The sequence below is a fragment of the Echinops telfairi genome, unplaced genomic scaffold, assembly GCF_000313985.2.
Source record: "Echinops telfairi isolate 266 unplaced genomic scaffold, ASM31398v2 ScPeMD7_7458;HRSCAF=8496, whole genome shotgun sequence".
Classification (NCBI taxonomy): domain Eukaryota; kingdom Metazoa; phylum Chordata; class Mammalia; order Afrosoricida; family Tenrecidae; genus Echinops; species Echinops telfairi.
The window spans coordinates 30,147,534-30,159,481 of record NW_022111358.1 but is presented as its reverse complement, the minus strand read 5'-3'; the positions used below and the strand labels follow the sequence as shown (position 1 = coordinate 30,159,481).

Here is an 11,948-nt window from a genome sequence, read left to right as displayed (position 1 = left end):
AGCGGGGGGCGGCGGGGAGGATGGTGTCTGGAAATGGGAAGAAAGTTAAGTAAAATCTAACCATTTCTGAAGGCAATCAATGCCCCAGGGCCCAGGGCCTGAGCACCCTCCCGTAACTGTGGATTCAGCATTTTTACCTTACTCCACCTTGCAGAGGGGGCAAAAAATAAAAGAAAAGGAAGAAGCTCAGAGAGGTCAAGAAACTTATTCAAGATCGCACAGCTAGTTAGCTAAGGATAATTATTCCAAAGCGCTCCCCAATCTCCACAACGGGCAGGGTAGAAAGAAGTCCTCCGGGTGGAAAATCGGTACAGTGGGTCCACAGATCCTAATCCCCACCTCCCTCTTGGCCCCTCTCCCCGCCCCTTCCTTCCTGTACCTAGTTTAACTTCTCCCATCTGTGACTACACCTCAGAAACCCGTGTAGCAAGAGATGGGGACTGAGCACACGGAGCAGGTGGGAATTGGGCAAGGTTTAGGGTGGGCAGGGGTGGTTAGAGAGAGGGAGGGCCAGGTGATGGAATTTCCCACCTGGCTATTGGGGTGCAGAGGGCTAAGGCTCTAACCTGTGGTCTATGCTGGTGGGGGCCCTCAGATGGATGGGGTTGGTAGTGTAAGGCTGAGGTGGGGGGAAAGAGGCTGAGGGGAAAAGAGTGAATCTAGGGACCAAGACCCCAAGTGAGCCCCAACCATTGGCTGGACTGGAGTAAGGGGTGCGGCGGGTTGGAAGCTGGTAAGGGGAAGAAGGCAAGCAGAAACCCTCTCCAGACCAAGTAGGGGCCGCTTAGGAAGCAAAGGCTGCATGGGCAAGTCTCTCCAGGAGAGGGCGCTGCAGAGGAACCGAAGCGCAAAGATTGATTTAATAACACCAGCGCTTTCCACTCTGGAAAGCAAATCCTTCACATTCACGGATCGTCCTTATTTCAAACAACCCTCACAGCAAAACCTGCCAAGCGGCATGGTCAGGATGCCTGATCGGGAGTTTACATATTAGGAAGTTGAGGTCCGAAAAAGGGCAACTCCCTTGCTCAAGGTCACTCAGGAGGTTGGAGGCAGAGGCGGGATGGGGTGCACGGGAAGCCCAGGTCTTAAGGCGCCAGGCAAGATTTGGGGAAGTTTCTGTCTTCTCTCTTCGATGGTTGGAGCTGTTCCAACCCCATTTTGGAGGTGTGGGGAGCGAGGGGGCGAGCGGGCAGGGAGAAGTGTGAGGGCAAGTGTCTCATCTCTCCTCTCCTCTTGACCTCCCCAGGGCTCCTGGGGACCCTACTCTGGGGACGATGACGAAGCATATTCCTCTGAGCCGCTGCCGGAGCTCTGCTACAAGGCAGATGTCCAGGCTTTCAGCAGGGCCTTCCAACCCAGTGCCTCCCTGACGGTGGCTGCGCTGGGTCTGGCAGGCAATGGCTTGGTTCTGGCCACCCACCTGGCGGCCCGTCGGGAGGCCCGCTCGCCCACTTCAGCCCACTTATTCCAGCTGGCCCTGGCCGACTTCCTGCTGGCATTGACCCTGCCCTTTGCCGCGGCAGGAGCTCTGCAGGGCTGGAACCTGGGCAGTGCCACCTGCCGTGCCATCTCGGGCCTCTACTCGGCTTCCTTCCACGCTGGCTTCCTCTTCCTGGCCTGTATCAGCGCCGACCGCTACGTGGCCATTGCGCGAGCCCTCCCAGCCAGGCCGCGGCTCTCGGTTCCAGGCCGAGCGCACCTGGTCTCGGGCGTCGTGTGGCTGCTGTCATTGCTCTTGGCGCTGCCCGCGCTCTTTTACAGCCAGGACGCGCGGCGGGAAGGTCTGCGGCGCTGCCGCCTCATCTTCCCCGAGGGTCTCACGCAGACCCTGAAGGGGGCAAGTGCGGTGGCGCAGGTGGTCCTGGGCTTCGCGCTGCCGCTGGGCGTCATGGCGGCCTGCTACGCGCTCCTGGGCCGCACGCTGCTGGCCGCCAGGGGGCCCGAGCGCCGGCGCGCGCTGCGCGTCGTGGTGGCCCTGGTGGCGGCCTTCGTGGTGCTGCAGCTGCCCTACAGCCTCGCCCTGCTGCTGGACGCCGCCGACCTGCTAGCCGCCCGCGAGCAGAGCTGCTCGGCGAGCAAGCGCAAGGACCTACTTCTGTTGGTGACCGGCGGCTTGGCCCTGGCCCGCTGTTGCCTGAACCCGGTGCTCTACGCCTTTCTGGGGCTGCGTTTCCGCCAAGACCTCCGGAGGCTGCTGCGGGGTGGGGGCTGCAGTCCAGGGTTTCACCCCCGAGGTCGCTGCCCCTGCGGGCCCCGCCTGTCTTTCTGCACGGCTCCCACTGAGACCCGCAGTCTCTCCTTCTAGGTCCTAGAGCGCGAACCTAGAGGAGGGGGCGACCCCCGCCCCCGAAACGATTCCCGGGGAGGGAGTGGGAAAGGGGAGTAGGTGGGAGAACACTGCGCCAGAGGTAGGGACCTGTGCCCTGACACATTAAATTGATAACATGAAAATGAGATGCAAGCCAACAACTGTTACTATTTTTGCGTCACGGAGGTTGGAAGTGATTTGTAGCAGGGCAGAGCTGGTGGGTGACCCCTCCCTCCCGCTCCGTTCTGAGTGGAAGACGCCAAGAGCCGGGGTGGGGGTGGGGGACTGCTGAGCCGGTTGAGGTTCTAGGCACTGACACCCCCTCCACCTTCGCTGCCTCCGACAGAGGTGCGGCGGGAAAGCTGCCAGGAGGGGAGGGGCGGACAGACCTCCTGAAAGAGTGCAAAGGAAAGAGCTTTCTAACAACCAGAGCTATCCAGTCATGGCTGCCTTAGGAAACAGCCAAGTTCCTGGCCTCTGGAATGTTCAGGCACAGGCTGTGGGGACTGTGTGTGCCTGGAAGGGGGGTGTGGGGGGAGGGTGGACGTTTGGATTGGATTACCATTTTGCAATCACTTCTGAGATTCTGTGATGGGGGGAAAAAAGGGAGTGTTAAAAGTTGAGCTGAAGTTCTTCTCCATGGAGCAAAAACCAGGCAAGTAGGGAATTGTAATTTGTAAATTTCCAAGAGTTCTTGTCATTGGCTGGGAGTAGTGGGAGAATTGCTGTACCCCATCTTCCGGGGGGATGGGATCAGAGGAAATACAGGAAAAGGGGAGGTTAGACGTCGGAAAGCACTTCCCTAGAAACAATGCCATTCGAACCCGAGAAGAGCTAATCGGATAGTGAAATCTTCACCCTGGGAAAACTCAGGGCGGGCCACCCATCTGGGGACAGGGCAGATTCCTGGTCTTTGTTCTACACAAACATACAAGCAGAATCATGTTCACACGCCACGCAACAACTCTCGCAGTTTAATATACGGTCAGCAAAGCCGTTTGGTTACTCCAGCCATTAAACTGGGGATGGGGGGGTGGGGAGGGGAGGGGAGAGGAGAGGAGGAAAGGGGCCGAGGCGAGTGGAACGGGGCGTGGCGTGGCGGTCTCCAGGGAGGCGCAGGCCTGAGGTCCCCCCACCCCCCGCCCTGGCTAGCCAGCGATAGCCTTTCCTCCTGAGGGATCCGGCGGCCACGGCCCAGAGTCACGGCTTCCAGGGCACAAGGACCAGGGAAGGCCTGGAGACGGCGGGCGCAGATCCTCAAAGGGTCACGCATGCCAGCCGTGCGCGCCCGACCTGGAACCCATCACGGGAGACCTAGGGAACCATCGCTGAGTCAGCAAGGCGCGCTCCCGCGAAGGCTAAGCACCGCCCCGTCCGCCTCCCTCCTCGGTTAACCCCTTCCTACACAGAACTACAGTCTCCTCGCCCTTTGCGACTGCTGTATTCGGAGATCACCGCCAATCCCAGGGCCCTCTGCGCCCCAGAGTACAGTGAGCAGGCGCCCGCAGGTCAGTGCTATATTTGGCCTAGGTCGGCACCTTCTCGGAGCCCCTGCCTCAGTTTCTTCAATTCTAAAGGAAGAAACTCAGACCCGCCCTAGACCCCTTCGCCCCAGGGGCGGAGGGCACCTCCAGCACTATGCCCGATGCAGTCTGGACGCCCTCTCACTAGCTTCGGCTCCTCCCCTTTGCAGGCCTTCTGAGACCAGACCAGGGGTTCGGAGGGCAGCAGTCGGGTCTTCCTGAACATCACTCTCTCTCGAGACCACCGCTCCGGTCTGCCTTCCCAAGAGCTGCCGCCGAGGCTTCATCTGTTGGTTGGTGCGCCAAGAGTTAAAACAAGCACCTGAAGGCGGGGCTTTCGTGACGTTACTGGCACCCCGCGTCCGACCTGGGGCGTGCCTAACATATCACCGCCCTCTCTCTCCCCTTTCTTCCCGCCCCTCCCCGCTGTCACCAAGCCAGGGGCACATGATGCAACCCGCCGCGGCCTCCGCTGTTTGATTGGTGGCCGCGCCCGGCGCCAGGAGCAGTGATTGGGCAGAAGAGGCTGTGACGAAATCTGGACCCTGCCCTGGAAAGAAGAGAGGGAAAGGGGGGGTCCCCACAGAGGAAAGGGGACTGGGGAGGCGGGGTCCCGATGCTGTGCTCGCGCCTCTAGCGCGCCAGTCCCGGGGCTGCAGGGAGCGCAGCGCGCGCGGCCCGGGCCCCGGCCACCGGATGCCCTACCGGACACAACCCTCCCAGGGGCTTGGACAACTGCCCACCTCGGACACTGCACCGGACACTGCCCCCCACAGGACTGGACACTACAACGGACACTACTTCCCAGCTCCGGACATTGCTCCCACCTCCCCCCCACCCCGGTCCTGGACGCTCTTCCCCCTCCCCCTCTGTGGACCAGGCACCGAGCCCCCCCACCCCCCTCCCCGCAAGCTCCAGCTAGCGTCCCCTGGAACCCCAGAGCTGGACACGGCTCTCCCTGTTGCTCTCGCCTTCCCTCTCATCTCCTGTCCTCCCGACCCCCACCCCGCTGGGTCGGAGCCCCGACAGTTTCCCAGATCCCCTGCTGCCTGCCCGCGGCCGCCCGCGCCCCCATCCCCAGCCGCTGGCCCGCCCGGATGCCTCTCCCCGGGGGACTGTGGTGGCTCCTGTGCTGCCGCCGAGGCTTCACCCTTCTGCACCGGGACTACGGGGACGGCGAGCTTAGCGGGGACGGGGACGAGGACGAGGACGAGGAGACTTTTGAGCTGCGGACTCCGAATCTGGCGGGCGGCGGGAGGGTAAGTCGGGGCTGCGGTGGGGTGGGGGGTTGTCTTGGAGATTTGTCTCAATCGTCGCTACAGTCAGTCGGCTCCCCGGCTTGCGATCCAGGCTCCAGCCAAACTCTGTTCTCTGGGAGCACTGGGGACACCGGGGAGGTTCCTGCCTGGGGGCTAGAAGCCCCCCCCTCTCCCCCGCCTGCCACCAGAGCTCAAGGCACAGTGGGACTCCGAAGGTGCCTGCGGGCTTCGCGCCGCATGCTGGGCGCTGTCCACCTGCTGGGGGCCCTGAGGCAGGGTAGGCGTTACGCGTGGCCCGACCTGGCCCTGCCTCTCCCTTCCCGGTCGGGCCCGCGTCCCATCCCGTCTCCTTCCGCCTCCACCAGCTCCGAGGAATGTGGCGAGGCCGGCTGGGCGGCTCGGATGCCTGGGTCCGCTCCGCTCCCAGTTCAGGAGCTCTGGGGCCAGATGCGGGAGCTTCTGCCACGGGGACCTGGGCGAGGGGGAGAAGGCATCCTAGGATTGGGGTCTGTGGCAGGAACCCCACGGAGAAGGAGCTGAGGAGCGCGGTTCTGCAAGTGTCCCTGTCACCCCCCTGCCACTCTGGACAGGACTCTCGGCCCTGCCTGGTGAGGCTCCAAGGGAATCCCAGAGGGATAGCGAGGGACAGTCGGCGGCTCCGTCGACTATTCCCTTGGGGAAACTGAGGCACGAGTAGCATAGGAGCCTTCATGCTCCTGGTGTCCCCTCCTCCATGTTCTTTCCCTCAGACGGTCAGACTCCCCGTGTGCTAAAGCCTGGGCCAGGCTCCCATCCCCCGCTGCTCAGGGGTCCCTGGCAGGCCCAGTGGCTCAGTGCCCGGGTGGGGCGGGCTGCCTATGCCGGGCCGGGGCTGGCGCCAGCACCTGGCGGAGGCGAAGGGTGGATAAATATAGAGGGAGGAGGAGGGAGGGGACGGTGATTAGGGGAGCTGGTCTGAGAGGGTGGTCACCACCTGTCCCCCTTGGTAGCATGGCTCAGAACCTCGCTTGGACCTTTCAGAAAATGGGTGCATCCCCACCCCTGGAAGGCCCAGGACCTTCCAGCCTGAGCAGAGTCGGGCTCCGCTCAGTCAACCAGGCTGTGGCTTCTCTCATGTTCCACCTCCACCGCCCCCCTTCTCTGGTGTTCGGGGACAGGTGTCCCTGGCCCCCCTCCCCCTCCTGGCTGGAGCTGTTTGGGCCCGATGGGAGGATGGCACCGTTCCCGCCTGGCCGGCCTCTCAGACCGCAGTCTAGGACTGAAGTTAGGGCGATGTGTGGCGGTTGGGGAAGTGGCCAGATCCCAGACTACCCCTCCTAGGGGTGTGTGCGCCTTTCTTCAGCCCAGCCTACCCCACCAGAGCCCCAGCGGAGGGCCAGGGGCTCCGCTCACCCCTGTGCCTTGGGGACGCTTGGGGGCGAGGTAAGCAGCGCTCTTTACTCACCTCTGCTATTGCTGCCTGACGCTGGCCCCTCCCTCCCCCCAAGCAAAGGAGACCAAGTGCAGTACAGGAAACGCGAGAGCAAGGGTTGGCTTCTAGTCGGCTAGAGTGGGAAGAGACTTCATCTGGTTTACTGAAGGGGAAACTGAGGCAGGAAGGGACTTGTCCAACGTTCCACAGAGAGCCAGGGGCCCAGTCGGCACTAGAACCAAGGTCTGCTGGCACCGCGCCTAGTGCTCTCCCCCCCCCCTCACCCCAACTCCACCCTGATTTCATCTTCAAAGGGTAAAGGGGACTGAGGCAGCTGCCCTGGCCTCCCTGGTGGACCAACAGAGGGGCGGGCCCAGTGACTGCTGCGGAGACCCTGCTCTGGGACTCCGCAATTCCCGCGGCAGCGCTGTCCCGGAGGCACGAGCTGCGGCCTTCTCTCCCGGGCGGCGCCGTTCTTGAGGTCTTTTCTGTCTGCCTCTCAGGGCCCCCTGGACGTGACGCTGACTCAGCCGGTGAGAACCGGGCCCGTCTCCGACAGGTGAGCTTCAACGCTCTGACCCGTGCTAACGTGACCCCAGTTCGCCCGCGAGACCCCCTTGCTCACCCTCGTCCCTCCCGGGATTGTGCAATAAGGGAGAGGCCCACTGCCGGACGCTGTGGTTTGGCCGGGGTCCCGGGGATGGGGGCGGAGGGGGGGCGGTCCAGCCAGGGGTGCCGGGAGAAAGGGGGGGGTCCAGGCTATTTCTGGTGCGAGGTCAGAACAGCCTGGTGGTTCCCACAGACAGGGGGAGGGGCTCCCCGCCCGGGAGCCAGGCACCTCTCTGATGAAGTCTGATGAGCTCCTGGTGAGACGCCCCCTTGAGACGGACCCGGGGTGCGGCAGTCTCGCTCTACGCTCCCTCCTCTTCCGCCTAGGCTGCAGAGTTCAGATGAGACGCGGAGCCTCATTCCGGAGAAGGGACCGCCCGAGGACGACCCGGACGTCGTCGTGAAAGGTGGGGGACCCCTTCGGGCACTCCAGAGGCGTCCAATCCCAGGGAATAATATCTCCACCTGCTGATCCTGCCCCCTCCCCCCAGGCTGGCTGTACCGCGAGCCCCGCAGAGGAGGGGCGCGGCCCTGGCTGCCCCCGCGCCGGGCCTGGTTCGTGCTCACGCGGGACTCCCTGGACCAGTACAGCAGCAGCGGGGATGGGGCGCGGCGCCTCGGGAGCCTGGTGCTCACCAGTTTGTGCGCCGTGACCGGCCCGGAGCGCAGGCCCAAAGAGACTGGTGAGAAGTGGGGGGACTCCACTTCTAAGTCCCTGGACTGCCACTATCCCTGCTGGGCCCGGCCCCTCATCCTGGTCTTTCTTTCCCCTAGGTCTATGGTCAGTGACCGTGTCTGGCCGCAAACACAGTGTGCGGCTCTGCTCACCACGCCAGACAGAAGCTGAACGCTGGGGGGTGGCCCTTCGAGAAGTGATTGCAGCCAAGGCCCCCCTGGAGACCCCCACCCAGCTACTGCTCAGGGACATTCAGGTGTGAGAGAGGGGACTCTTGCAAAGAGGGTGGCAGACCTGGAAGCTGTCTGGGGACATAGGGAAGTTCTGCCACATAATCTGACCCTCCCCCTTGGCCTCTAGGAGAGCTGTCAGGACCCGGAGGCTGTGGCCCTCATTTACCACCGCAACCCTATCCTGAGGCACACGAGTGGGGCCTTGTATGCCCCACTCCTGCCCCTGCCCTATGGAGCGAATGCCCCAGGTGAGTGGCCCCAAGGTTCCAACCCCCTGTAGGGGATGTGGTTGATCCAAGTTAAGAATCTGTCCTATCTCCAGGAGCCCTGGTGACCCATGGGGGCTAGGTGTAGGGCTATGAGAAAGATGAGCTGTGTACTCCTGGAAAGATGTAGAGTCTAGGAAACCCTGGATAGAGATGCTTGGATAGCAGTGGGGTGGGGGTAGCAGGGACTTATTGAGACACTGCGGGGCCTACCAGCCTCTCACTTTTCCAAGAATGAAGGGGAAATGGGAAACTGGCCTGATCTACCTAGGGCCAGGCCCGGGGTGGTGGTGGTGGGGAGTCAGAAGGGCAGGGCGCCAGCCAGAAAAAAAAAGGGCTGCCTTTGACCACATTCTCTGTGGGTCTCACTCTGACCCCTGAACTTTGTTGGAGAGTGTTCACTCTGATCTTTCTTCACACTCTTAGGAACATGTCATGTTGCCATTGTGAGAGGGTTCCGACCCCCAGAGCAGAACTGCCCCATGGTCTTTCTTTCTTTCTTTTTTACATTTTATTAGGGGCTCACACAACTGTTATCCCAATCCATACACACATCAATTGTGTAAAGCGCATTTGTACATCGTTTCTCAAAACATTTTCTCTCCACTTAAACCCCCGACATTAGGTCCTCCCCATGGTCTTTCATAGGCTGTAATCTTGACAGTAACAGATGGTCAGGCCTTCTCCCAGGGAGCTGCTGGGGTGGGGACAGGTCTACAGCCAACCTTTCGTGTCACCAGGGCTCCTTCCGTGTCGTGTTACCTGTCCATGTCACTTCCATGCCATGTTACCTGTCCATGTCACTTTAACAAGCAGTGAAAGTGCTGAAAGGGCACCTGCCCTCATCCAGCCAAACTAGCCCCCATAAGATTCCAACAGTGAGGGGTCAAATGGGCGTGGACCAGCACCTTGGTTTTCTTATCCCCCCCACAGTCTATGTTCTGGTCCATCACAGTGGTGCCTAGTCCCAGTTACTGGATCTAGGGCAAGCCTGTGTCTCTCAACCTGTCCCACTGAATAACCCCAACTCCCCTTAGAAGCATCTGGAGTAGGGATTCCCAGAAGCCAGGGGCTGAGAGGGTGGTTCTGGGTGACCACTGCTTTCCCTTCACTCTGCCTGTCCTTAACCTCTTCTCCTCGCCACCCCCTGTCCCCTTATACTCCTGACCTCCCCCTGGTTCATGCCTTCCTCCTAGGGCCCAGCTCTGTGTCCCCTTTCCAAACCATCCCTCCACCCCCACCCTCCCGCAGGTCCGGGCTATGCGCCCTTGAGGGAGGAGGCGGTTCGGCTGTTCTTGGCGCTGCAGGCCCTGGAGGGGGCGCGGAGCCCTGGGCCCCTGATGCAAGGTGTGCTCCAGACCTGTCAGGACCTGCCAGCGCTGCGGGATGAGCTCTTCTTACAGCTGGCTAAGCAGACCTCGGGCCCCACGGGCCCTCCCGGGCCCCCTGCGACCCATGACCCTGCTACCCTGCGGTACTGGCAGCTCCTCACCTGCATGAGCTGCACCTTCCGGCCTGGGGGAACAGTGCGCGGGCACCTCCTGGGGCATCTGGAGAGGTGAGCTGGGTGGGGCGGGGCGGGGCTCAGGCTTGGGTCCTGCTGGGCTGGGAGGGAGGCCCTTTCCTTCTTCCTAAAGAGTTTGGCAGATGGCGAAACTAGGCGTAGAGAAGGGAGGGGCTCGCCCTAGGCCAGGGCTGAGGCTACCATGCACCATATCTTTTGCAGGCGTAGGACTGACAAAAAGGCGCCCCCTTTGGACAGACGACTTTTTTTTTTCTTTTTTAACATTTTATTAGGCAGACGACTTATTTAAAAGCACCTTTTCTCCCAGGGCTGATGCCCTCCTGCTCTAAGGCTTCCAAATTAGCCAGCGAAATGCTGCTGGATTGCGAATTTTAGCCGGAATGAGCATTCAAGAGACTTTCTGAAGTGGGAAGGGACTGCTGGGAAACCTAGAAAGGAATTCGTCTCCAAACAGAGCATGGGGTAGTTGGAAGGGCGAGTGGCTGCCTTTGAGGAATTTAGTTGGAGGGGAGGAAATCCCCGGGATGACGGATGGACGGCGGGCGGGAGCGGGGAGTTCTCTGAGCACTTATGTCCGGCACCCTCTGGCACCCTCTGTCCCAGAACCGAGCAGGCCCTCCCAGATTCTGAGCTGGCTGAATATGCGCGCTTCATCAGAAGAGCGCTGGGCCGGACACGCGGCCGCGAGCTGGTGCCGTCGTTGGCGGAGATTTCCGCGCTGAGCCGGCGGCAGGAGCTGCTGTGCACCGTGCACTGTCCCGGGGCTGGTGCCTGCCCAGTGGCCATCGATTCGCACACCACTGCCGGGGAGGTGAGGCCGGAGAGAGGCTTCCGCATCTCCACCACCACGTGCCCTGCTCCCAGCTTCCCGGGCTCTGCTCCATCGGTGCCTGGGCCCTAGATGTCCCCAGCGTCTCAGAATCTGCATTTGCGTACAGGGGGGGTGGCGGGGGTGGAGTGGGCGGGACTAAGCAAACTGGAAGACCTCCTCCAGTTGTATCGTCCCTCTCCAACTGCTGGCAAGACCCCTGCACGGACTGACTTCCCCCTCTCTGCTTCCCCCCAGGTGGCCCGAGAGCTAGTCGGGCGATTGGGCTTGGCCCGGAGCCGCAACTCTTTCGCGCTGTATGAACAGCATGGGGCGCAGGAGCGAGCCCTGGCTGGGGGGACCCTCGTGGCCGACGTGCTCACCAGGTTTGAGAAGTAAATGTCCAGCGCCAGCCCTGCTGCCCCCTAACTCTTCTGCCTCCCAGATGCCCGTCAATCACTACACAAATGTTGATCAGTCAGGGCTATGAATTAAGCCACTGGCCACAAGGTCGGCAGTTGGTGCCCACTCTAATAGCTGTGTGTGTGTGTGTGTGTGTGTGTGTGTGTGTGTGTGTGTGTGGCGGGGGCGGGGGGATGGAGATGAGGCAGTCTGCTCTTGTAAGGCTCGAATCTTTGGGTTTAAAGAGCGAGGCGTTTTTCTTTTAAAAATTGAGTTATTTTATGCCCCGACCAGCACCTATCTATGCTGGGGTCTCGGCCTCTCCCTGGGACCCCGCAGTCTAACTTCAAGACTCTTTTCCCTTTCCACTCCGCCGAGAGTCCCCGCCCGCAAGAACAAAAAACAAACCTGGCCCACCCAATTGCTTCCTCCCTCGGCCCAGCCCAGGGGCCCCGGCCCTGGAGGCTCTGCTTCCTGGTTGAAGGTCTCTCCTCCTCCGCAGTTTGGCCGCTGGGGAAGAAGCCGGTCTGGTGGACCTGCCAGACTCGGGCTGGAGACTGTGTCTGCGTCTTCACGGACCTCTGCACCCCGAGGGGCTGTCCCCAGACGGTCACGAACTGCCGTTCCTCTTCGAGCAGGTGAAGCTCCCCTTCAATCACTCCCCTCTAAGAGATCCCTGAGCTTCCCTTTCTAAAAACCGAGGTGTAGCACATGTCCACTCGCGGTGACCTGCGCGTGTCAGAGGAGAACAGCGCTCCATTGGGTTTTTGGCGGCTCACGTTTGCGAGCGAGCCGATCCGAGGCGCCTCGGGGTGGACCCGAGTCTCAAGCCTTTCCGCCCTCGCCTTTTATACCACCCGGACACGCCCTCCCTCCTAGGCGCCCCTGTAGCCGGACCTCAGATCCCAGGTTCCCACGGCCGGCC

General features: G+C 61.7%; 2 protein-coding genes across 2 annotated transcripts in view; both read left to right on the top strand.

Annotated features, from left to right (window-relative positions):
* Window positions 1-97: 97 nt before the first annotated feature.
* CCR10 (C-C motif chemokine receptor 10) lies at window positions 98-2,457 on the top strand. The gene is made up of 2 exons (XM_004707182.2): window positions 98-457; window positions 1,250-2,457. The coding sequence occupies exons 1-2, from the start codon at window positions 434-436 to the stop codon at window positions 2,306-2,308; spliced, it is 1,083 nt and encodes a 360-aa protein (XP_004707239.1). The 5' UTR covers window positions 98-433; the 3' UTR covers window positions 2,309-2,457.
* Window positions 2,458-4,507: 2,050 nt separating this feature from the next.
* PLEKHH3 (pleckstrin homology, MyTH4 and FERM domain containing H3) overlaps window positions 4,508-11,948 on the top strand; it is a 9,382-nt gene continuing 1,941 nt past the window's right edge. Inside the window, exons 1-11 of the mRNA XM_045299452.1 lie at window positions 4,508-5,093; window positions 7,008-7,063; window positions 7,441-7,520; window positions 7,605-7,796; window positions 7,888-8,045; window positions 8,150-8,270; window positions 9,540-9,846; window positions 10,417-10,624; window positions 10,880-11,016; window positions 11,526-11,666; window positions 11,766-11,932. Of these exons, the coding sequence (XP_045155387.1) occupies window positions 4,932-5,093; window positions 7,008-7,063; window positions 7,441-7,520; window positions 7,605-7,796; window positions 7,888-8,045; window positions 8,150-8,270; window positions 9,540-9,846; window positions 10,417-10,624; window positions 10,880-11,016; window positions 11,526-11,666; window positions 11,766-11,932 (1,729 nt within the window). The 5' untranslated portion in view covers window positions 4,508-4,931. The remainder of the gene's footprint in view (window positions 5,094-7,007; window positions 7,064-7,440; window positions 7,521-7,604; window positions 7,797-7,887; window positions 8,046-8,149; window positions 8,271-9,539; window positions 9,847-10,416; window positions 10,625-10,879; window positions 11,017-11,525; window positions 11,667-11,765; window positions 11,933-11,948) is intronic.

Coding starts and splice junctions, on each gene's coding strand:
- CCR10 (XM_004707182.2), top strand. CDS start 434: ATGGGGACTGAGCACACGGAGCAG. Junction 458..1,249: donor GGACTGAGCACACGGAGCAG/GTGGGAATTGGG, acceptor TGACCTCCCCAG/GGCTCCTGGGGACCCTACTC.